The sequence below is a fragment of the Paramisgurnus dabryanus genome, chromosome 5 (genome assembly GCF_030506205.2).
Source record: "Paramisgurnus dabryanus chromosome 5, PD_genome_1.1, whole genome shotgun sequence".
NCBI classification, from domain to species: Eukaryota; Metazoa; Chordata; class Actinopteri; order Cypriniformes; family Cobitidae; genus Paramisgurnus; species Paramisgurnus dabryanus.
Window position 1 is genome coordinate 24,199,126 of NC_133341.1, and position 27,222 is coordinate 24,226,347.

Below are 27,222 nucleotides of genomic sequence, written 5' to 3' on the forward strand. Positions count from 1 at the left end.
AGTGTGTATACAATTGTCAAAAGCAGTACTGAACATCTAATGTGACATATAATTTAATATCAAACGCCTGAATTTGGATAAGCATTTACGACGCAATTAAATGTATAACTAATAATCACCAATGCACAGTCAGTCAGAATGGGCACCAGTTGGGGGTCACGGCGGTAGGCGTATTCGACATCGTGCGGCGCTGCGCAGACGAATCAGCCTATGACATCAACGTACCGCGAGTGCGTTACGATGGCTGTGCTTTTATTTACCAAAGTAATTCTGATTTATATATTCGAATAGCTTCTTTATCACGTCCTTAATAAAGATATTTTGTGAAAACTGATCAAATACGAGCCTTAACATGATAGTTACCCTGCTTTCGAATCGCTCTCGCGGTATTTTAATGTCATACGCCGACCGTTCTGCGCAGCGCTGCGGGAAGTCACTCTATGACGTACGATGACGTTTCCGTCAGCCTCGTTCTGACAGACAGGTGAACAGGACGGCGACGCCATGTTGAGGGAAAACGGAAGTGAATTATTCCGCTGTTAAAACATGTTTTGAATTTTTGTCAAAGAGGCGCCTGAAGGAGAGTTCTAAACTTCAAAAGTTAAAAGTTACCCGGAACGCGTTTGTACCGAGTCGGTCTTTTGTTTACGCGCCATACAGGATTCGTCCTCTTTGTGGGACTCTTTTAGTGCAACTTTACAGTGACAGCGTCAAATCACTTCACGGTGTGATTGTAAGTTAAAGATTGGGACCTGGATAATATGCCCCTGGCACAGTTCGCGGACCCCTGGCAGAGGTTGCCTGTGGGTCATTTGGAAAATGAGGTAAGTTTAATGTTGTGTTTACTACAAGCGCTGAGATCACATTTAATCCGGTACTTTGTTTCACAGTGGAATGTCAGTGCAAAGCCTTATTTAGGGACAAATGCGTTCATATTACAACAGTAGCAACACTGGTCTCACATCATAGTTTGCGTTTCTTAGACGCATTTCGCTATATTTCAAATCATAGTGCTAAAATACATGTTCAAAAACCGACCATAAATCCGCATGAACATGCAAGAAAATGCGGAATGGGATGTGCATTTCTTTTCGATAGATATAACGTTAACCGTCTCCGATAAGACCAAATTGTGTTTGGTAATACTCGGGTATGTAAGCAATCTCAAAAAGGTCCATGTCGAGGTAGCAGGGCTTGACCAGACAAGTTTAATAGGATTGTGTGTTCATGTGTGTGCGTGTCATGCTAGTTTAAATCGTTCTCATTTAAAATGGACAGGTCCCAATCTTTTTGAAGTTTTAGTTCAGGACTCAAAAGACAGCTAGGCAGTGTGAGGATCGAACCTCACAGAGATTGACAGGATGTGTCCCAGATCCTACTGAGCTGCTGTGTAGTATTCTTAGGCGTCACAAATATGGGATATATGATATCTTAAAATGAGATCTGAGAAGCTCACAGAGTATTGAGACACATCCCATATGTAAATTTGGAGTTGGTGAATTATGAAACAAATTAATCGTAACAGTCTTTCTATATTCTGAATTGAAATATTATTCTGGACGTTTCTTCTCGAATTGAACAAATTTCACTTTCACAATTTTGCCCCTCCAGGGTACAACTTTAATCACTTGCACAATATGTGCAAGACGACAGTGCATGTAATGAGTATATATGTAACACCAAATTTTCAAATATATGGCCTGCTGGTATTTAAAAGGTGTTACTTCACCCCACTATGAATGATCAGTATGCAAAAGGGCCTCTTATACAGTATGTACTGAAATGTATTTTTAATACATTGCAAAATTGCTAAATGTTTATAGTCCTAACTCATGGGCCATGGCCCCCAGACCTCATGTACTATTTCCCTTATAAACTTCCGTTTGAACCAGACTAATCCCGTGGTTTGAAAATAGCCATCCTACGCTGGATGCTTTTAGTCCCCTGTTTGTGTGTGGACCTATAAATAATCACAGAGTAAGTGGCGACATAAATGACAATCTTCAACTTGATGTTAAACATTTCCCTCTTATGTCAACACAGGTGGGCTGAGGATTTGATGGCATGTTAACATTACACCCAGTTATAGTTATTTTCCTCTTACGTAGCTATTATAAATAGTTTGAATGATAGGGATTCTTCTTTTCATAATTGTTGTAACTGTATAATGCACTTTATTGGTGTGATCATAATCCTGTAGTGTACTAATAGTTATTTTACTTTTTAAAAAGCTGTGCGTTGCTTTTAAATAACATAATTTTTTTCATGTGTTTTTTTAGGATGACTCCATGAATGAAGACGATGCTCCTGTTCAAGTAAGCTTAAGACATACATTTACGAACAAACGCATGTAAACGTGCTTACTACTATGTATGTGTGTTTTAATGTTTTGCATGTGTTTGGGTGTGGATCAGTATTTTTGTTTGAAATCCAGTTTGACTGGCATGTTATGTATGTCTGTTATTCTTATTCATTTGTTGTAGTTTAACTTAACGTAAGCTATTTGTAGAGACTTTTCTTTTGCAGCTCGAGGAGATTTTGATCCACTGTAATTCTTTGTCTGTGAAAACAAAGTTGTGTTTCCTATGTGAGGTAGAAGGCTTTTAACATCACATTTCCTGTCTCAGAGGAGACCCTGGTTTTATTGATTTCCTACTGGATGAGCGACATGGCAAGCAGCCAGTGAGAGAAGTGGATGATCAGCATTCTCTCAAAGCTGAGCCTCACTTTCCACCAAGCCAGCAGAAACCTTTTAGAAAGCCTTTAAAGGTCATATGATGGAGCTGTAGGAGTGTGACCCAAAGCACAGGGTTCCTTTATTTTACATACATGCAGCTATTTAGTCCTGTGATGTGTTGGAGGAAGGGTAGCTGAGAGTCGAAGTTCTCCATGCGGTGTGTATGTGTAACACCCACGCTTATTTCCTGTTCCTGTCGTCGGGTGTCCCTCAGTTATTATCTTCGGTTACACTTCAGTTAATCTGGCCCCTCTGTTTCATCTCAATTTCATTTCATCAATTCAGTCCACTAGTACAAGCTTGTATGTTATTTTGGTCTTGCTTGCTTGCTTCAAATTTGTTGTTGTATTCTGTTTAAGTTTTTAAGTTTGTTTTACCTAGTTCACAAGTTAGACAGGGGTCATATTATAGGCAAAACCTATAAATAGTGATGAGGAATTTTTTCGTGTTTTTAAAATCTGAAAACATCAACACAATGTTATAAATATTACAATATATACGAACCAGCAGATATTGCAATATCAACAGTGATATCACGTGCATTAGGTGGGCTTCTAAAATGAAGCCACAAGTTGTGTCACAGGAAGTGACAGCTTTGTACCATGTTTGTGATAGGTTGGCCACAAATTATTAGTTGTTGGTTAACCCCTTAAAGTTTCAATGTACCTTGGGCGAAACATTGCATTATTTAATTCTTCATGACATACAATAACTCAAAAACAAAAAGCTAAACATATCACATATGTTTGGAAAGCTGATATATGAAGATACAATAAAAAACACAGCAGGTGCAATTAGTGTCCCTTTAAGGTGATTTTTCAGCCTTTTTCAGGAACGATTGACAAGTCAACCATTTGTCATGAACAAATTTTTCATTGTTTTGCCCTATTCTTAGTTGACAGTTTTTCTTTTGTATATTTTGCTTTGTCAAATTTTCACTCTTAACACGAATATCAAAGTAGGTTGTATAAAGCAGACTGCGTGTGTGTGCTTGTTCGTCTGTTTTTGTAAAACACACACTGTCTGTGATTTGATGAGCTTATAGCTATTCTGCCAACACAGACGAACTGCTAGAGAAAACAGATCAGGATTGAAGTATGCATTATTAATGAAGTATAGTGGATCAGATTTTTTAAAGTGTCTGTTTTCTGCTTGTAAATGTTGCACAGCTGCAGTAGAATGTAAAATTACTGCATGCTGACACACAGTGATTGCTTGCCACGGTTGCCAAATTGTTCTTAAATGCACACATTTTTTTTTCTCAAACCTTTTTCCTGCTTTACTCTCAGTCTTTTCTCTCCTGTAGAATAGATGTTGAATATTGACATCTATGATCTTTTTTCACTGACAATAGAACATCATACACTATCCCACCATTTAAAGTCACAATAAAATTTAAATTAAAAACTAGGGGTGGGCGATATGACAAAAATCTTATATCACCATAGGATTCATTTTATATCATGATAACGGTATATATCATAGTAATGTTTTCTTTTTATTTTATTAAGGTTTTTATGTTATTGCAATAGAATTTTCAGAAGTCTCACAAAAAAATGTATACAAGCATAAAAAAAGAAGACACTTTGATTTTTGTGTGAGCATATCAGTAAACACCCCTGACCACTTGGTGAGTTTCACGTTTTTGTAAACGAAAGTTTAATGCATTTTAGGAAGGATTGTTCCAGTGCACCTATACAGCCATTGTAGAGGTGGTGGCTGATACAACAAACACCCGAAAATTCTCGGGCCAGCATCATATGTCCAAATTTCAGTCAAAACCGTTCTATTTCATCATTAACAATCTGAAAACAGGGCTTTAAGTGTAAAATACCGAACTTGTCTTTTAATGAGCAGCGGATGTGTGGCTTGCGCTCTCCTCTCACACAGAAACTGCACGAGCATTTAGCAGTGTTGTTTGTTTCAATGGCTTAAGGGGGTTACACACCGGATGCACAGCGCCGAGTCGTGTCTAGGACAACTTGGAGGTATCGTAGAACCGGAAGTGCACATTAAATAGCGCAAGCTTAGTCAGATAGCGTCTACTTCAAAATGCAAAATATACCTTAGCATCCAATGTTAATTGTTAATGATTTGGGACAAATCTGATGTTATTTAATGTTAAACTATGTGAGTGGCACGACAGGGATTTGAGTTACTTCCTGAGTCGTAGCTGGGCGCCGCGGCCAGGCGCCACCTGTCGGCACCGGTGTGCGTATACTCATAGAAAACAATGTGTTCGTTTTTTTTTTTTTAGAACGGCGCGGTGCTGCGCATCCAGTGTGCGACCCCCTTTAGAGTCACTTGTTTAAAACTGCAGTGCTTAAATACATGTACAGCAACGTGACGTAAAATCCAAAATCTCTACATGTTGACAAATTTCTCATACCATTTTATCAAACATACCGCTATGGAAAGATGTAATTATTTTGGAATATTATGGGGTTTTCTTTACAAAATATTTTTTTTAAATATATGTGCCCTCATTATCTTCAATAAAAAAACGCAAATCTCCTCCCCTCTTTGAAATGATCTCTCTTTACTTCTGGTCATATGGTATGGAAGGTGGGCAAGTCCGGGAAAATATCGCAGTGATTAGCAAATAGCAACATGACCCAAAGATCCAATCAATTCTCTATGGCTGAGTTTAACCCCAGCCCTACCCTTTTTCATTTCAGAAGCCGTTTCACTCTGATACACGTCACCATGGGGAAAATAAGATAATCGCTAATTTCGTTTTATGGCGACTTGAATGGCATAGTTCAGGGAAAAATGGAAATTCTGACATCATTTACTTACCCTTAATTTGTTTTAAACATGTATGAATTTCTTTGCTAAGCACAAAGAAAGATATTTTGAAAATAACAAACAGATCTGAGGTACCATTCACTCATCCAATCATCCAATTTTTTTCCTTATATGGAAGTCAGTGGTGCCCTAGATCTGCTTGGTTATTAACTGTTTTCAAAATATCTTCATTTGTGTTTAGAAGAACAAAGACATTTAGACAGGTTAGGAACAACTTGAGTAAAATATGTTTTATTACCTGTATACATATTTGATGCCATCGTAATGAATTAGCTGCAAGGCACAACAGTTACGTGTTAGATGCTGTATAACTGCCAATTCTGCATTTGTCCACTCGTGACGTGTTGCATTAGTTTATACAATCCTAAACTGAGGATAGCGCAAATATTATAGAGGCAGTCACACTAGACTTACATTCCATTGACTTTCATTCATACGCATGCAAATGCGTCAGACCAGAAACACAAGCTTGTGTGACGATATTTCGCAGTTTGCCAAAGTTCAAGTCTGGTGAAACCTGACCTGTAAATTCGTATCATATGGAGATATGTGACCAGTAGGAATCCGGTACATCACAGCGTGACATTTCTCTCAACTGAAACCACACATGGACGAAATATCTATATTGATGAACAGCTTCCCGCCCATATTCACAGCAACAAAAGCGACCATGATCATGAAGAAATTGATTAGCTTGCTCAGGTGTGTTTGATCAAGGTTTAAGCTGAACTCTGTAGGGCACAGGCCTACCAGGGTAGGATTTGAAAAACCCTGGTTTAGTGTGACGCACCTTTAGTCACTAAAAGGGTGACAATTACAAGAGACAAAGGACAAGCCATTATTTAAAATCGTTTTTTTTTCTGGATTTACAAATCTTTGGACACTTTTGGGATAAAATAATACACCTTTCATGAGGGAATGTTGAGACATGCAGCCGACTTATGTTTATGAAGATGTCGTTGAAAACTCAGATTGTCCACTAACCTGAGCAACCACAGCGGTGCAGCACAATACTATTACTCATTCAACATTATTGCTTTCCAATGCACTTGGTTGCTCTCCTTGTCTTTCTCTCCCTCATATTCTGTCATGTTCCTTTTGTGGAAAGTTGGTCAGGAATTCAGGTTTAACCCCTTCACTGCTCTCTCTCAATTTCAATTCTCTCTCTCTGTATTTTTCTCTCTGTGTATCTCATGTGTGGTGTTTATTCTCTTCATCCTTCCACAGGCTTTGGCTCACTGCTCCTCTGTAGAAATCCCAGCCATCCAGGCCACCACCCTCCTCCTGTGTGTGTGTGTGTGTGTGTGTGTGTGTGTGTGTGTGTGTGTGTGTTTTGTGTGTGTGTTTTTGCATGGCACTCTGTTTTAGCCTATGCACTTGGTTGTTGTAGTGTGTTAAACTTTGTGGGCATGAGTTTTTATTTGATGTGTTGGAGTGATGTGATGTGCTGATTTTTGATTTCATTGTTTTTTATAGTAGTTATACTGTTGCGTTTAAATCAATGCTATCTCACGAGAATTCGTAAAAATTTTATGAGTTGGTTAATTTCGATGTGAATAAATACGACCACATTCTTAAGTTTTTGTACGATTTGCCTAAGTTGACCCCTGTGACGTTGGGGGTAGGGGCGGGGGTAGGGGGTTGGTTTTGTTGTTTTTTTTTTGAGAATGAGAATCGTACGTTTTTGCACAGTAAACTTTGTATGAATTCATACGAATTAGCCAACTATTCTCGTGAGATCAGGTTGGTTAATATAGGCATTATCACTTAGAAAGCAAGTGTTAAATTTTTTTTACAAAATATAGTTTCAGATTTATAAAAAAAAACTTGTTATAGCTGTCCATATATTTTTTTATGTGTGTGTGCTAATTTGTTTTATGACATGATTTGTAATTGACAGTATCATATCAAATATCTCTTCTCTATAGGATGAGGGCTCGGTCAAGGAGATCAACATCACTCACGTTGTCAAGGAGGGCTCTGAAAAAGCAGACGCACGACAGTTTGAGCTCCGCAAGGTGCTGGGCCAGGGCTCTTTCGGCAAGGTCAGATTGATTGTTTAAATATCTGTGACATGACTGAAAATGTTTTGTTTTATTTTTGAGATATTCATTTAAGATGTTTGTTGTATTAGTGTCAGTTCTGTCTAATAACTTTGTGGTTTTTTTTTTAGGTTTTTCTTGTCAAGAAGATAATGGGGCCAGATGCAGGACAGCTGTATGCTATGAAAGTGTTGAAGAAAGCCACTCTGAAAGGTGCGCTTTTGTCTCTCTTAACATCTCATCGATCGAAAAGCAGAAGTTTATTCATTTTAAGGATATATTCTAGATGCGTACAAAATACTTGAGATGATGTTTGCTTATATTAGAGTATAGGTCAAGTCAGCTGGTCAAGGTTTGTTTATCCCCTGGAAATGTCATCTCATTTTGTTGAACATTTTCACAGTTGTGTAACATTTCTGTGTAAGCATTTTGTTACCTACGGTCCTTAAAATGTTTTTTGCACATATAAACACTGGAAAAGGTTTTGGAATTAATTATGATGTGTGTTTGTGTTTGAATGTGTGGTTTTAGTACGAGATCGAGTGCGTACGAAGATGGAGCGAGACATCCTAGTTGAGGTCAACCACCCTTTCATTGTTAAACTGCACTATGGTGAGTCATTAACATGCTTATACCAAAGAGGAAAACTGCTGTTAGTTCATGTTAGTGTGTTTGCATGTGTAAAAGTTTGCACAAATGTACTTCATTTTACTTGATGTGGCCATACTGTTGTTAGATCTGGTCTCCACACCACAGAAAAAATATAACGATCCAGCCCCGGACACCAGATCACGTCAGAAAATATAAGTTTACTTTGTTAAAGCATCTGTCAGATACAAGACTGATCAATCGTTGCTAGAGGAGAGCATAAACAGAGTCGTGAGACGGAGGTTTTAGATGATAAAAATAGAACAGAGTTTTATTGATGGACAGTTAGTTTCAGTTGCATATGCCTCAATGTTCAAACCTCGTCTACCCCGTCTACCCAGTCTACCCAGGAATACAGCATGCACTTGTTATATCCAAATTTGCTCAGCTGCATCATCCCTTAGACCTTGGGCTTTCATAAACATTCTCTTTATCTATCTTGTTTACACACAGACAGAACAGTTCTATGAAACTTCCCAAATGTGAAACTGAACCACAAAGAGACATATAAAATATAGAAATACAATGAATTAATGAATGATATAATAAAATATAGAAATATAATAATGAATGAATAAAAAACAATAATGTAATAATAAAAATGATAATAATGAAATTGATAATGATAAAATAATATTAAATAATCAAACAATAATTAAATGGATAATAACTAATGATTATAAAATGATTATGATAATTATGTAAATAAATGATTAAAGATAAAAAAACACAATAATAAAAACATTCTGCACGTGAGGATCTAAGGTAGGATCCTTCACTCCCCCCTCTTAATCATATAAGACAAAATTAAATGATTATAGCAAGCAAACTTTCATAATCTTTATCAAAACACAGCTTTAAAAAGCTTGGATGGCCAGTCCTTACTTTTCCCTTCTACATGCTCTTAAAAGAACAGGTCATTTCTGTGTTTCCGCATACCAGCGTCGGTTGAGGGAGTATGTCTTATACTGAATAATGGCCTTGATGGGCCTGTCACAGTCAAGTGTCTAATAAGACAAATCAACACTCTTATGACAATGTACAAGAGCAAGATGACAAACACTTTTGAAATTGCGACTACCAAAGGTGGTTTTTAAATGATTCCAAAGTGGTTCTAATATTGATGTAAACCAGTCAGATGAGAAAAGAACATGGTTTTTATTTAGCTTAGCTATTCGTTTGTGCAGAACTTTAGCCAGATTATCAACCACTTTCCCAGAATCTTCCGGAATGTATAGGCAACATAACATTCGGTCGCAATTACAATTACATGTGCTCCCCTGAGAAGCCAACAGCATGTCAAGTGCCATTTGATTTCGCAAAACAAATTGCATTTACTTCGTCCAAAATATTAGCAATAGAAATGAAAGTGGCGTTCGCTGTAGCTTCAAATGCTTCATTTAATGTGTGTACTTCGTTTTGTAAATCAGTTACTTCTCAGAATGGAATAAGTCTTCCTTAACATTTCTCAGTATCAGAAATCGAACGTATGGCTCATGATTAAGTGCTGCTTCACATAATCCTCTGACACTACTTACATCGCTGTTAAAGGTACAAATAACAGGTTACCTTTTAGGCCTTAGGAAGTAATGGATAAGTTTTGTTACCACAAACGAAGTGTGTACCATTAAAAGCAATTAGTGTTTCATTTGTCATTATCAGAAGAGCTTTGTCACATCTGGAAAACTGGAAACGCATTTCTAGTTTGTGATGTTTACCCCGTTTCCTTCAATATCAGAAAGAATTCCCTTCAAATTTACATTTAGAACAAATAGATGGCTTGATTCAGTACTGTTGTACACAGGTAAATACCAGGAATTACTTGGATGGGATAACTTTTTGTAGTGGCAAACACTGCTTGTTGAATAGCAGACTGCTTTCTCATGAATAATCGATAACCTTAAAAAACACATCTGTAAGGATTTGACATTATCAGTGGTTCAATAATCATACACTTGACACCAACTTCGCCTTGTGATTTGGTACAATTAGAATTCCCCCCAAGGATCATGAAAATATACTCTTTACCACCCCTAAATGCCTATGCTATGGCCATTTTCAACTTTAACAATTTCAGCCATTTTCAGCATCTCTTCCCAGCAATAGGGCATAGTAAGATAAACAAATTGTCTGGTAAGGTTGCAACTTTGATACCAAAACCATCAACTGTGTATCACTAAAACCATCGACTGTGGTGCACCACTTAGAGTGTTCAAAGATGGAATAGAGGTGTCGATTATCAAATCAATTAGAATTTGACAAATGTTACCCATGTTACTTTGTTCAATGATGGAGATCAAATCAGATGGAATAATGGATCTGAATTGTGAATCAGAATAGAAATCAACACAGCAAATAACATTGTGTTTGTGTTAATTTGGCCCATACACTTCAATGTCATAATTAAAAATGACCCATTTGCCTATTTTTAATCTGGATAAATTTTGTATAACAGCCAAGTGGCTTAAATTTAAAAACAAAACCCCGTACATATGCTGTACATATGTTAATTAATATCCAATACAAATACTGAGTGCATACAGTTGGAGTGAATCCATGAATCATTCTGAACAGATGTGAAACACACATCACATCTAATATATCTCTGACTCTGTCATGTCATGAAGACAACACTTGCAACCATGTCAGTTGTAATTCTTGAAACTCAGAATGTCTCTGTTCATGGAATCAACCGGAATCCATGAAGTCTCGCCAGTCCGTCCTTCCTGCAGAATCTCGAAGTACAGCGGAGTTCCAACTGCTGTCTGCTGGAGGTTGGCACCAAGTAGACTCGTAAACATGATAAGGCTTAATTTTTCAGTGATTTTCTTGAAGGCCGCCGACATATATTTCTGCAAAAACATAAAAACAAAAGAAAGGAAAACAAGAGAGCTCCATGGCCAAAAAACAACTTTGTATAAACAAATTTGTTAGGAAATATCTTGTTTTGACTATTGCTATAACTAGTTTTGACTCCCATAGAAAATATAGAAAACAACTTGTTTTGATTCTCATTGAAACCTGAGAGTTTGATCCATAATCTGACTTAGCTTGAAAACTTGGATGTTGAACGTCGACCTATGGGCAAGACAATCCAACGCATCCCAGACCTATCTACCTATCCATCGATCTAACTGATGGCTGGCTAGTCTTCGGAGGGTACCAATTAGGAGATAGGAGATCTCCTACCCGGAGTAGCTCCAAAAATAACAAACTAAAATAACAAACAGCACGCCAACCACACAACTGGCGCTAGGAACAGCCATGCTGGTCATGCTCTTACTAACCGGAAAATGCGTTGGACCACCCATGTTTGAATCCTACAGCGTTTCGATTGTTTAGTTAAGATTTGGGAGTATAAGCTAATTTTGCAGACTAATATTTGTCCCTCTAGGTTTACCTAGCAACTGCACTGCTGAGTTTTATTGTTGAATTTTATTCGCTGAATTTTATCGCAGAATTTTATTCGCTTAAGGGGTACCTAGTAGGACCACATAAGAATCGCCCCATCTTGGTATTAGATTTTTATAAATTATTTGCCCTGGCACAATATTATGTTGTCCATAATTTTTACAGCATCCTGAACCTAATTTTGCTTTTTTTTGTACCACTTCAGTCAAAGCCATACAAAATGTAAAAAGAGAATCTGATATTAAATTTAAGTTTACTTCTGCAAGGTCTGAAGTAAGTTCATGGCAGCTATGCCATTGAATCCCCAAAAGCCTACAGATTTCCTGACATACCTGACCAGTAAAGTTTTTACCCTGATCAGAATCAATAATGTTTCATTTCATCTGGAATGATGTTTCGAACCAGCATATTAGCCATAAAGGCAGCAAAGCCTTTTTTTGTGAAAAAACCTTTACACCATACGAGTAAATTATCAGTTATAGTTATAATATCTTGATAACCCTTGCATTTAGGTAAGGTTATAAAGTCACTCTGCAATTCACAAATTAACAAAACAGCCCCGAGGTGTTCTGCTTACAACTGATAGAATTTGGGGGTGCCAAATTGTGTTTTTGAGAAGTTACGCATCCGCAAACAATTTCTTTTGCATGTTTCCTAAAACCCCTCGCCCACCAATTTGCATTAAAATGTAAACACATTTGAAAAACACGCCTAAGCGTCCGACACTGTATATCTGTGTGACCAAATAAGGAAAAGACTTTTGGATTTACAAACTGGTGTTAAAATGTCCAAATATTGTCATCTGCCAATTTGCAACTATTTTCAAATCATTCTCATTTCTCCTTTCTGGAGCATTGAATTTGAAAATCAGCTTCTCAGCTATGTCTGTGAGCTGTGAGTAGTTTGTCACCATAGATGACACATTTGAGCAGTAAGAGTTCCTCTGCCGTTCATGCGGCTGGCAACCGTAGCTGCCTGGTCAGCAAGGTATTCCCTTAAATCACTAGAAACTCCCTTCAGGTGGGCTTTTACCGCAACCTGTTCCCGGGACATCTCAGGAAACCTCTCTGCTGCCAACCTGCTCGAGATTTATGCACAGCTCCCCAGGCATAACAAAAAATTAAATATAAATGTTAGGTTTTTTGTTACTAGCCAATTCACATGTTTTTTGTGATTTTGCCTTTCATTTTCCTTTTGTTCACAAAAGATAAACATCATTGTAAATCAAATTGGAATTTGTAAGTGACAAATTGTCTAAGAACACTTAATGTTTGTATAATATCTACACAGTCACAATCATGGCTGTTTGGAATTGCTTCAGACAGACCAAGTAGTTTAGCTGGATTTGATGGTGTGCCTTCTTCAATGTCATACGAACAGCTTTCTCTAAAAAGATAATAAAGCATAAACAGAATATGTTTATCAAATGGTTATCTTTTGACCAAGCAAGGCCAAATACACTGCCTGAATCGCTCGTAAACAAGGCCCCAGCTTTGTAAAACAAAGTCAAGTTGTTGTTTTGAATAATACCCATACAGTACAGACTTATTTCAATCTTCTTGTATTAAAACAGATGTCATATAACCCTTTTGTTCGTTTACATACAATGTAAAAGACTTTCTGTGATTAATCATGCAAGTGCAGGAGCTTCGCATAAGGCTTCTTTCAATCCCTCAAAAGCTATTTTAACTTCAGGAGTCTAGTTAGCTGAGTCTTGGGCCTTTGGATTACCAAATTGTTTAAGGGTTGTGATTTTTCTGCATACCCTTCAATCTAATTACATTTGTAATTACATAAACCCAGAAAAGAAAGAGATCTCAGCTCTTGAATAGTTGTTAATAGATTTTTTTATTACCTCATAGCAACTAGGTGTTATTTGTCTTTTACCCTGCAATACACTTTGAATTTGGGATCTTTATTATACAAGAAATCAAAAATCTGACTGACGTCTCTCTCATGTTCAGTTTTGTCTTCTGAACAAATCAAAATATCATCAATATATTGAATGATGACTGATGTTAAATCAAAATCTTTCAAATGTCTTTGATGTCTTAAATGTCTTAAAAGTCTTTTGCAAAGACTGCTGATATCAGGTTGACCTTAATTGTAAAAGTAAATAATGATAGAATTTCTTTTACAATAGGTACAGACCAAAATCCATTAGTCATATCAAACACTGTAAACCATTTGTGTTCCGGTTTAATCAAGCTTAAAATTGTTGATGAGTCAGACACAAAAGGTCTTATCTTATCAATGTATTGGTTTGCTTTGCTACTCTATAATCAACTGTGAGTCTCCATGATCCATAACTGCCATATTACATTTCAATTCTGAATTGTAAATCTGCATTCAAATTAATCAAAACATCCAAACCATGTAATGGCTGAATTACGTCACCTACTAAATTGCAACAGTGACTACATGTGGGACAAACTGAAAAATGAGAGGAAGATCTAAATATCATGGATGAGTTCCCATTTATGTTACGAACCCCTGTTTAAAATATGCTTATTGGAAAAGGGTTAAGCAACATAAATGACACGTGACACTCACTCACACTTCTCATTTCCCCTATTCTCGACAGGTAATTAAATGTTTAAATTATACTTAAATTTTACTTTAACACAGAGAAACATCAAAATAGAACACAAGTTATCTCGATAGGCCAACATCATCACGCACACAGAATTCACAGCTGCGTACCGCACAGCAAAGCTGTTGCCTAGGCCATAACACTGTGTTTCTCTGAGAAATTTCAAACTTTCTCCTGTTGCTTCTGTAACATGAAGTTTCGTTTCTGATTTTAGAGAAACTTCTGTAAGAAAATCAGATAGAAAGATTGTTATCTCTGCTTCTTATCAATGAGAAAATAAAATTTGTACTTAAAATATGGACCCTAACATATAGAATAGAGTAGGCACATAAGCACTCTCTCACAAAGCTTTAAAGAGAGAAGAGAAAAGCTTATCGTTGTTTTGTTTTTACTTCAGCAATTGCTGGAAGAACAGATACAGCCTCACAAACCCCCTCCTTTGCTCACACAAATGTTCAGTGATTCTCAACACTTTCATTTATCCTTCATTTACAACTTGCAATTTCATTTCAAACTACTTACTATTGTACCTTCCTACATCAAACCAAACCTAAAGGATTTATCCAAACATCTCTTTTAGCTCTATCGTCAGTTAAATGTTCACTACTCAAAGTTTCACCAAGAACTTCTTCAAACTTTTTCTGTCTGCTCATAACAGATTGACTGAAACTATGCTGAACCCGTCTCTGACCAATAAAGAAAAATAAATCTCTTTCAGAGCTTCCAAACAGTTAAAACTGATCATGGATATTACATTCCCTACTTCCTTTGACAATCATAAACTTACTCCACTTACTCTGACCATCATACACTTACTTTGAGCCCTCAACTCTATAAAAAAAAAACAGAACAAGAATGCACCCTGTCTTTCACACACACCATTGGTATCTGAACATTTATTTACTGAGCATATTTTATTTAGTTAACAAAATGAGAGTTGAAACACTTTACCTTTATTTTACCCATTAAAATTTTTGAAAAATATTCTGTGGTTGTGTACGCTCCTGTGGAGCTTAATGAAATAGTCCTTTTATCAGACAGTTGATAGCAGCTGTAATCTTAACACAAATTTGAATTTTGGAAGAATTCGATCAAAAACTTGTCCCTTAACTGTTATGTTTATACATGGCAAATTTCGAAAAGCAACTTCCTTAAACATTGTACAATTAAACGGCATATATCATATATATCATGGTATATTAACTGGCATTTACAAAGGCAGATCTTCATTGCCAAGCACAGCATAGAAGTAGCAAAACCAAAATACAATACTCATCTGAACTCACGAAGGACATGATTTACCCTTTTACAAACATCATTGTCTGTGTCAAAATCTGAAACTGGTTGTTTTAATGTCACTACCAGTGTTGCATGCATTGATGTCACTACCAGTGTCGCATGCATTTAAAATCTGGTAAAACCGACGTAATTTTCTGTTGATTAACAAAGAGTTATAACTTAAACATAAGCCATTTTAGATTTTTGTTTATTTTCAAACTGAGCTTTAAACTTTTGACTTATAATCTATCTTATAACCCCTTCAGCATTCCCTCCATAACTTCTTTTATCTCTGTTATGTTTGTCTTGATTTTACATTTTCACTTTTCAATTTCTACATTTAGACAAAGTGACAAAAATCCAAGGGATACGCTTCGATTCTCGGGTTATCATTTTTTGAATTTTACACGTTTTTTTTTTTTTTAACTCTTTATATACGTCTTTAATATGTCTTTACTTTTACCTTTGTCTTGGGAACCTAAAGACCGCCCAACGTACTTTGATGTTATATTATATTTGATGTTATATTTAGCAACTGAATTTTTCTTTTTTCTCTTGTTTGATCTTAAAGTGCTCTTTCAGCTGTTGTTTAGCTAGCTTTTTAATAATATCATCTAGCTTGATCTCTGTCTCTGACTGCTCCATTATCAAAGTAATATAATCTGACCAGTAGACAAGCTACCAACACAGTACGTACTGAATTTTCCAAAATGTCAGAACAGAACACACTCACTCTTGCTTTTGCTTAAGTGGATGAGTCAGGAGAGAGGACACCGGACCAGCCGTGGTTAACCCTCCGTCTTCACTCGCGGCTTGGAGTCAGCAGCCAGTGGTCTGGAAACATTTACATCTGGATGTGCGAGAGAAAATCCCGACTCCTCGTTCGGATAGAGACAACAAAAATATTTAAAAAATGTTATTCTATCCTGCCGACTACGCCATAACTGTTAGATCTGGTCTCCACACCACAGAAAAAATATAACGATCCAGCCCCGGACACCAGATCACGTCAGAAAATATAAGTTTACTTTGTTAAAGCATCTGTCAGATACAAGACTGATCAATCGTTGCTAGAGGAGAGCATAAACAGAGTCGTGAGACGGAGGTTTTAGATGATAAAAATAGAACAGAGTTTTATTGATGGACAGTTAGTTTCAGTTGCATATGCCTCAATGTTCAAACCTCGTCTACCCCGTCTACCCAGTCTACCCAGGAATACAGCATGCACTTGTTATATCCAAATTTGCTCAGCTGCATCATCCCTTAGACCTTGGGCTTTCATAAACATTCTCTTTATCTATCTTGTTTACACACAGACAGAACAGTTCTATGAAACTTCCCAAATGTGAAACTGAACCACAAAGAGACATATAAAATATAGAAATACAATGAATTAATGAATGATATAATAAAATATAGAAATATAATAATGAATGAATAAAAAACAATAATGTAATAATAAAAATGATAATAATGAAATTGATAATGATAAAATAATATTAAATAATCAAACAATAATTAAATGGATAATAACTAATGATTATAAAATGATTATGATAATTATGTAAATAAATGATTAAAGATAAAAAAACACAATAATAAAAACATTCTGCACGTGAGGATCTAAGGTAGGATCCTTCACTGTGAATGGTTTGTAATTGGCAAAAGATGTAGAAAACTATTTAAGTCACTAATCTAAATTTTAAGGAACTGAAATACAAGAACTTAAATACTTTTAAGTTTTTGTTCGTTTTTATCTACATTGTGTTGTAATATCTTTAACTCAGGGAAATATAAGAATGTTGTAACGTCTATTAAATTTTACATTTTTGGATTTGGCAGCCTTTCAGACAGAAGGTAAACTTTACCTTATTTTGGACTTTCTCAGAGGAGGAGATCTCTTTACTCGCCTGTCAAAAGAGGTACATTGTTTGAAACCTACTGTAAAGATAATTTAAAGGGATAGTTCACCAAAAAATGAAAATTCTGTCATTATTTACTCACCCTCAAGTTGTTACAAACCTGTATACATTTCTTTGTTCAGCTGAACACAAAGGAAGATATTCGTAATCAAGCAGGAAACAAAAGCACCATTGACTTCCATAGTAGGGAAGAAGAATACTATGGAATACTATGCTCAAAAACTGTTTGGTTACAAGCATTGCTCAAAATATCTTCCTTTGTGTTCTGAGGAATGAAAAAATGTATACCGGTTTTGTAACAATTTTAAGTTGAGTAAATGATGATATTTGGGTGAACTATTCCTTTAAACATGTACTAACATTTCATTTGAAATTAAATAAAAACATTCTTCTGTTGTGTCGTCATGTAGGTTATGTTTACAGAGGAGGATGTGAAGTTCTATCTTGCTGAGTTGGCTTTGGCTTTGGATCATTTGCATGGATTGGGAATCATATACAGAGATCTCAAACCAGAAAAGTATGTTTCTCAAGTTAAATGTGCAACTCAAAGTACAAAAGCAAACGGCAGAGTTAGAGATTAACATCCCATATCTCACAGCAGTCCAACAAATACATAACTTATGTTGTATATTTAACCTTTGATGCATAACAACAGTTTTTTTTGTGCATTTTTTACAGTATTCTTTTGGATGATGAGGGACACATTAAACTTACAGGTATGTTTTATTACTAAATAAATAACTAACTAATAAACTTTAATTGGAATTAATCTTGAATCAACTCAAGCTGTTACAATTATTTGAAACATTTTGTAAAAGTTTTAGAACAAGTTTTAGATTTGTTTGAGTCAGTTGACCTGTGTTTGTGTTTTACTTAGATTTTGGGTTGAGTAAAGAGTCCATTGACCATGAAAACAAGGCATACTCCTTCTGTGGTACAGTGGAGTATATGGCACCAGAGGTTGTCAACCGCAGAGGTCACACCCACAGTGCTGATTGGTGGTCTTATGGTGTACTAATGGTGAGGGGGTGGGGTTATAGAATATAAATCTTAATATTTGGGATTGTTCTGTAAAGTTTAAGTGTGCTTTTTTATTTTAACCTAGCGTAAAGTTTCAATCCAAAACTTTTACGTTTATCAACACCTCACAGTACTGCTGTGATTTGCAGAGTTGTATGTGGGCTGTGTTGTTTTTTCTTTATGAACATTAACAAAAATGAATGACTTCGAATGAAGTCACATTTCCCACAAAATCTGACTGCTTAATGTCTAAATCATTACTATAATGGCACTTTTCCATTGCATAGTACCCCACGGGTTGGGTCAGCCCGCTTTAGAGGGTGTTTTTTCATTGGGTACAGTAAGTAGTACCCGCTACTTTTTTAGTACCACCTTGTTTGGGGTTTTAAGCGAGATGAGCTGATACTTTATTGTGATGTGAAAACACTGTAGATCACTGATTGGTCTGAGAGAATCGTCACTACCAGCGTCAATGCTAAATGCAAGACTAGCTTTACATGCTTGTGCTGCCTCGAGCAAACTTGTTGTCATCTGTGCTTTGTTGTAAGTTCCCAAATCCCTTTTAGCAGTGAAAAAAATCCACAGGCTGAGAATCAGGAACACCATACCAGTGTTTTCCTTGCAGTTTTTCGCGACACATCCGCATTGACTGACGCAGTTGGCAGTTTCCATTTCTGATGGAAATTTTTCAATTTGTGGTGGACTGACAAATAAATGAATGTATGGGAAACACTGCATCTCAACAATGCTCGCTTCCTACTTTTTGTATGATGTCACAGTAGTAGGCAGTATAATCCATCCCACTCTAAAGTGGTACTAAACTCAATGGAGAGCTAGCCAAGCCAAAGTAAAGTGAGCTAAAACGATCTGACCCGGGGGTACTATGCAACGGAGAAGCACCATAAGTGTACTGTTGTGAATCAGGCTAAGTTTAACTAGACGATTTTATTTTTTACCTATTCAATAACTGAATTTTGTTTGTTTATAATCAAAAAAGTTAGACTGCATCTTTAATATGCATTTACAGACATAAGCAAGTTTTTTGTTGGTTGATCCAAATGTCACAACAAATGTAATTGATGAAACAAATGTAATCTCTACCTCAGTTTGAAATGCTGACCGGCGCACTTCCATTTCAAGGAAAAGACCGCAAGGAGACCATGACAATGATTTTAAAGTAAGTTTCATTGACTTGGCATACTGTTAATAATGACTTCGTATAGTATAGTATTTACACTAAGTCTGTATTTTATTCTGGCAGGGCGAAGCTCGGCATGCCTCAGTTTCTCAGTGCTGAAGCCCAGTCTCTGCTCCGCAATTTGTTCAAGCGTAATCCTGGCAACCGTTTGGGTGAGGATCCTCTTTACAGGGAAAAATCTTTGTTTTTCATGTTAAGGAAATTTGAAATTGTATAAGATTCCAATTGTGTTGAAATTATAATTTTAGGAGCAGGCCCTGATGGAGTAGAAGAGATCAAGAGACATCCGTTCTATTCCACCATTGACTGGAATGTAAGTGTTATCAGCTATTTTTTTCATTAAAATATCCAATTATCACTAGCACTGTGTTACATATTTTGTTCACATGTTGTTACGAACTCTTCCGACAACATAACCTAACACATAGGAGTCCCGTCTCCTGCTCCCACAAACACACCACAACTTCTCAAGAACTGTCTTAACTCTTTCACCGCCAGCGTTTTTAAAAAAAGTTGCCAGCCAGCGCCAGCGTTTTTCATGATTTTCACCAAAGTTTAATGCCTTCCAGAAAATGTTCTTCTTTAAATATATAAACATACAATATACCAAATGAAAGAACAGACCCTCTGCTTTCAAACAAAAAAAAACGTTTCATCCTACCTTTAGTGGTTCTTTTGCAATCAGCTTTTGAATATGGGTAGGTTTTTGCAAAAACACCATATTTTGAGCAAAAAGCAATGATAATTCCATTTTTATGACGGACTTTTCATAGAGATCCCATTCAGAGCGATCTTTAAAACAGACACGGACATGCAGCAGCTTACCATAGGGCAATACTTCCGGTTTTAAAAAGTTGCGGAAGGGCGCCACCTGGTGGATAATAGCGGTATTGCGGAAAGACGGAAAATCTCGTCATTGGCGGGGAAGCGTTTTCTCTTAAATGACGAGATATCTCGTCAATGGCAGGGAAAGAGTTAAGTACTGAGGGAATTTTATTTCTTCTCTTTTTTTGAAAGGATATTTCTTTTTGATATAGGAGATAAGTGGCTAAGAGTCAGTGGGGTAGTCGGCCAACACAATAAACAAAAAGGAGGATGTTCTGCCTAATTTTAAAAGGCTTCCCTAACTGAAATAACCAAACAAATACATGGGTCTTACCTACCTTCGTAACCTAAAAACAGGAGAAAAAGATATAAACAAAAAGGCCTCCCACTTCTCACACTTAGTCCACAGGAAGAGAGAGCACTGCACACAACTTGTTCCAAACAATATATCATTCTCAACACATGACTCGGGAACGTTCAGACACGTAACACATGTGTACTTACATTATCCTGTATTCTCAAAAGTTTCCGCTTTTGCTGTCAGAGAAACTATAGGTGTGTTTGACTTGATGTGGCCCGCACAGACCAATTGGAGTGTGACATCAAAGAATTGCACATTTTAAAGCAGCACTGTTGTGTCGCTAGCATGATACACCAAACTGGGGGGGGGGGTGTACTTGTAAGGATATGTGTGCACAGAAAAAAGTCTAATATTCTTCTTTTTGAAGTTGTTTACAATCAAGCCACCAATGTAATTTGAACTTGTAACGATTGTTAGCTAGGTAAAGTTTTAATCCCTAACCTAGTGGACTCATGAAAAAAATACAGCGGTCATCTATGGCAGTGGTTCTCAAACTGGGGGCTCGGAGATGGTGCTAGGGGGGCCCCAGTTTTATGACATTTTATCAAATAAGTTAATTTATCATGAATTCTGTGGAATTAAACCTAAAAAAATAAGGCTACTAACCAACAGCATTACTTTGTATCATTCAGTATGCTTTGTTAAATTAAAAGTTGAGTTTTAAAACAGTTTTTTTGTAATACATTTTCTTTGGGGGGGCCGCGAAGGAATGCGCCGTAAACAAGGGGAGCCGCTCGCTGAAAAGTTTGAGAACCACTGATCTAGGGTGACCATACATCCTTTTTTCTCAAACATGTCCTCTTTTTGGACCTTAAAAAATGCGCCTGGCCGGGATTTTTAACACTTCCAGAATGTCTGGGATTCGGGTTTTGCTTTCTACAGTCGCCATACATTGTGTGCATTTTAGCATTGCTTTAAACCTTTTCTTTAGGTCCGGCCTTCTCGCACTGTCAGATCGATTCTTATTGATTACAACTTCCATTGTTCCACAATCCTTCACAGTATCATCAAGCAAGCTAAGGCGTTGGTGTTTAACGATCTCTAGGGGTGAATATTACGGCCCAATCCCATTTCTCTGTCTTACCCCTTCCCCCTACCCCTTATTTTTGCACGTTCACGTGAGAGTAAGGACCAATTGTGATAGCCCTTTCGCTCTCATGAACGTGCAAAACTAAGGGGTAGGGGTAAGGGGTAAGACAGAGAAATGGGATTGGGCCTACATATTGTGCCATTAACTCTTTCCCCGCCAGTGTTTTTTTTTAAAGTTGCCAGCCAGCACCAGCATTTTTTTATGAATTTCACAATAGTTTACTGCCTTCCAGAAAACATTCTTCTTTAGATAATTGCATTTTTGTGAAGGACTTTTGATAGAGATCAAATTCAGAACGATTATCAAAACACACAGAGTTCTTACTGTTTGACCTAAAGGGTTGCTTCCGGGTTTTATAAGTCCAGAGATATGGATGGGAAGCGTTTTCTCATAATTGACAAGTTAACTCGTCAATTACAGGGAAAGAGTTATGCTTAAAACAATTATTTTCTGCCCTAGAAATTATTCAGGAGAGAAGTTCATCCTCCCTTCAAGCCAGCCATCGGGAGGCCGGACGACACCAACTACTTTGACTCAGAGTTTACTGCCAAAACCCCACGAGGTGAGCGATGCAGATGTTTTCAACAGCAGATGGACTTCTGGTTGCAACACTGAGATACAACTCAAAATGTCATCTTTCTTTCATGCCAGACTCTCCAGGTGTCCCTCCAAGTGCTAATGCTCATCAGCTTTTCAGAGGTTTTAGTTTTGTTGCCACAGGAATGGAAGAGGAGAGTCAGCCGCCCATTCATAGCAACGTCAAAATGAGCACCATACTGCAGGTATACTCCAACAACTTGTGTATCTGCTCTCACAAGTGTGGAGCAACATTCGGTACATATGGATATAAACCATGTTTGTGTTTGTGTTTTGTACAGCATCCCCACAGGAGTACAGTTCAGTTCACAGATGTATATGATGTTAAAGAAGACATTGGTGTGGGCTCCTACTCCATCTGTAAGCGTTGTGTGCACAATAGCACAGGCATGGATTATGCAGTTAAGGTAAGCTACTAGAGAGAGAGAAAGAGAGAGATTTTAGTCTAGTATTAAAATAATATAAATAATTCTTATTGTATTGCAGATTATCAATAAGGAGAAGAGAGATCCTACAGAGGAGGTTGAGATATTGTTGCGGTATGGACAACATCCCAACATCATCACCCTGAAGGATGTGAGTGACATTTCTGTGCATGATAATAGTTGACTGGAATCTCTGCAGACTGCCTTGGTTGTCAGTTTTTCTGACTCTGTTTGCTTGTAGGTCTATGATGATGGGCGATCGGTGTATCTGGTCACAGAGCTGATGAAAGGTGGAGAACTATTGGATAAAATCCTCAGACAGAAGTTTTTCTCGGAGACCGAGGCCAGCGCTGTACTTCACACTATTACAAAGACTGTTGAGTACCTGCATGCCCAGGGGGTAAGACCATTTATAGACATCGAAATAAAAAATCACTTTAGCCTGGCTAAATATACATGCATATGTCATGTTAGCATGCTTTAAAAAATGGACCATTGTCAGCAATGTTATTGGTAAATTTTTTGTAGGTAGTACACAGAGACCTGAAGCCCAGTAATATTCTTTATGTGGATGAGTTGGGCAACCCTGAGTCCATCAGGATCTGTGATTTTGGCTTCGCTAAACAGCTCCGAGCAGAAAACGGACTGCTGATGACGCCGTGCTACACTGCTAACTTTGTTGCTCCAGAGGTACCTGTTGAAGAGACATTAGTTATAATATGTCAGATTCATTATACACAGTTGTATTATTTAAACACAAATTGCATTTTAAATGTGAATTCTGTGTTTAATTAAGTGTTAATAATAATGTGTATGTTATCCTCCTAGGTCTTGAAGAAGCAGGGCTATGATGAGGCATGTGATATCTGGAGTCTTGGGGTTCTTCTTTACACCATGCTTGCAGGGTAATGCCTAGACAAATCATTCCTGTAATTCACATGTGTGTACCTTAAACACAATAATCATAGGTCAGTTATAATGCCTATCAATTGTATGCCACCTTCAGGTTCACCCCATTTGCTAATGGCCCACAAGATACACCAGAGGAGATTCTGGCTCGGATTGGCAGCGGGAAATTCTCATTGAGCGGTGGATACTGGAACTCTGTTTCATATGAGGCAAAGGTCAAAGGCTCTTCATTTATTTAAAAAACATATTATAGATTAAATGTGTCATTTCTGTGCCTCAAATATCACAAAATAGGATTTCAAGAATGTTACCTTTAATCAAATGGGTATACCCAAAAATTCTGCCATTTGCCATGCAAAATTTGGTTGTTCTACCGGATGGGCTACCTTCCTATTTCTCTGATGAAGCCAATACGGAAGTGACTTAAACTGCAATTCATTGACTGGCCGCTAGAGGCTGGCTCCAAAAGAGTCAATTCCCATAGACTTCCATGTTAAAATGGCCAACTTTACAGTAGAAAATAATGTGTTTACAGACTGGTACAAAACGGGTTTTTGGTCTGTATAGCTAATTTAGCCCTTCATGAAAACTCTGAGGGGGAGAATTTTTTTGTAACTCATCCGTTTAAATTATATTTAGCCTTAAAGTTCTGCATAATTTAGAGCGTGGCCACTTGAGTGACAGGAGAACAGCTACTGCTGTCACTAGAGTCGAGCTAGGCGGGCGTGGTTTCAGCAACCAGACACCTCAGCTTCACCCACTTCCCTCCCCTTTTCCCATTTTCGGATATCCGCAAGTGATGCGCAGTGACCCGCGGCAAAGATGGTGATGGCAGGCACCACCTACTATTGGCTTTAAGAAAGCACTTCACAAACCTATGAGTGACTTCACGGTAGTGATAGACCGATATATCGGCCGATATATTTATATCGGTATCGGCACTGGCACTGAAAAATCCATATCGGTCGATCCCTACTTCACGGACACTACGGCCATTTTTTTTTTTTTACGGTCTATGGTAACACCCCAACCTCATGCCATTCACAGCTTGTCAAGATGTTACAATGTTAATACTTTTCATTAAAATTATTAAGTGAGTAGAGGAGAAATATCATTTAAAATAAATAGAAGAAAGTTAAACAGTTCATTTTTGTTTTTTTCTTCTTAATTGTAATTTTATAAAGGGATAGTTCACCCAAAGTTCTCATGTTGTTACAAACCTGTAAAAATGTCTTTGTTCTGATGAAGACTAAGAAAGATATTTTGAGGACTGTTTGTAACCAAACCAATAAGAGGTCCCATTGACTTCCATAGTAGGTAAAATAATACCATGGAAGTCAATAGGGCCTCTGATCAGATTACAAACTCTCCTTAAAATATCTTCCTGTGTTCATCAGAAGAAAAAAAATACAGGTTTGTAACAACATCAGTGAGTAAATAATAACAGATTTTTTTTTTTTGGGTGAACTATTCCTTTAAATTCTTAATCTTTTATCTCTTTGCTCGCAGGACCTGGTATCAAAAATGCTTCACGTTGACCCTCATAAGAGATTGACTGCAGCTCAGGTCCTTCGTCACCCTTGGATCATCAACAAGGACAAGCTGCCCAAACTACAACTCAACCGACAGGACGACCCTCGTCTAGTCAAGGTTTGCATTGTCTTGATGCGAATGTAAAACTAACAGTAATATTAGCAGCGTGGCAAAACTGTTGGCAGTGCCTGATTTTGTTTTCTCTTTTTACATCAGGAGGCAATGGCAGCCACCTATTCAGCTCTAAACAGAAAAGTTTCTACCGTACTGGACCCGGTGGGTTGCTCTACACTAGCTCAGCGCCGCGGTGTCAAAAAGCTGACCTCTACCGCCCTGTGACCTTGCGGGTCTAACGCCAAACTACAATGGGCACATAAGTGTGTGTGAGCCACCATGTACGATGAAGCCACCATCATCTTGAAATCCAAACCAAAAAAAAAACCATGCATTTGTTCAACTCACAATTGCTGCATTACAGTTTAGATGATTATTATTATTATTATTATACAAAGCTCTTAGGAGAATGTTAAAGCTATGTATTGTTGTTTTATGAAAATGCTATGGAAATTTACTTTATACATATTATGTAAGAATATAAAAGTATTTCTGGGAGACTGGTGGAAAATAATGTAAGATGAGAGCTTGGGATACAGTTTATTTTCTATATTGTGGTGGTGATGTCATGTTTAGAGACCGCATGAAACCAAACTGTGGCCAATGATGGTTGATCATAGCTGTGTCCATTCTGTTCAAAACAGACCTCACATCCTGAAAAGGCATGCTCAAATGCTTTTGTGTGTGTTTTTTTAAGAGCTATCAGTAATGTCACTGTATGCAACTTCAGGTGGTGTCCTAATGTACTGCAGTGTTGAAACCATTTGTGTGAAATCAAAGAAATCTATGCAATTCTACATACAATTCTCAGTATATGTAAAAGACACAAACCAAGTATTTCATGTTAATGTAGTGTTTTGTTAAGGCAAAAGGTCCAGAAAACCTCTCGCCTTGCTGTTTGTGTCTTGAAGGGCATTTGATTAGCAGAAAGTCAATGTAGTGACCTCATTCCTTAAATCCTCCTGTTTAACAGACCAAATACCCTTTACATAGGAGCTGCTCCTGAGAAATATTAACAGGCCCTTTAAATGCTGTATATCATATAATGGAGACGTTAGGGGTGGGAATTGACTGTAGATAACCGTATACTGTCAGGGCAGTACTTTTTATTTTACCAGGAATGACCAAAATACTGCTGTCTTCCTTGAAATGATTTGTAACACTCCTTTTTGTTTGTTTTATTTCATTCTCTCCATAATATTAAAGGGAAATGTGCAGGTTGTATAATCAAGACTGTTCAATTTTAAAATCATAATTTTTAGAGATTATTCAGAATGTATTATTTTTGTACCTGACGATGAACTGTTTTCTATGTTTTATGTATGTTTGTATGCGAGGACACACGTTGTTTGCGATTTAGTCACGAGGCTCGCCCTCCTGGATTGAATTATTTTAATCTTGGTGTTTCTTCCCTTTTGCATTACCGCTGCTGTATTTGAACAATCACAGTGGAAATGAAAAGTATGTCTTAGTGCTCAGTTCTGACCTCTATCATGTCCCACTTAGCCATATTTTAAACATGGCACATTTGTGCTTCATTTCTATTCCCTTATTAAAAAAAATCAATGTGATGAAAACGCAGTGTGTAAAATATAAATAACATCTTGCAGTACAATGTTAGTTTTCTTTCTATTTTCTTAGGGAAATATGCTGTCTTTTTGGCCCAGACCATAGAACGTGTCTTCGGAATTTTAAATAAAGTTTTTACGAA

General features: G+C 37.1%; 1 protein-coding gene across 1 annotated transcript; it reads left to right on the top strand.

The window, feature by feature from the left end:
- Positions 1–487: 487 nt before the first annotated feature.
- On the top strand, positions 488–27,131 carry rps6ka3a (ribosomal protein S6 kinase a, polypeptide 3a). Its single transcript, XM_065250478.2, has 22 exons — positions 488–824; positions 2,280–2,315; positions 7,474–7,590; positions 7,719–7,800; positions 8,119–8,199; positions 17,360–17,439; positions 17,850–17,956; positions 18,118–18,155; positions 18,317–18,459; positions 19,566–19,636; positions 19,721–19,809; positions 19,906–19,970; positions 22,393–22,495; positions 22,585–22,715; positions 22,812–22,937; positions 23,017–23,106; positions 23,197–23,355; positions 23,484–23,645; positions 23,784–23,860; positions 23,962–24,079; positions 25,374–25,514; positions 25,614–27,131. The coding sequence occupies exons 1-22, from the start codon at positions 762–764 to the stop codon at positions 25,734–25,736; spliced, it is 2,202 nt and encodes a 733-aa protein (XP_065106550.1). The 5' UTR covers positions 488–761; the 3' UTR covers positions 25,737–27,131.
- Positions 27,132–27,222: the final 91 nt, after the last annotated feature.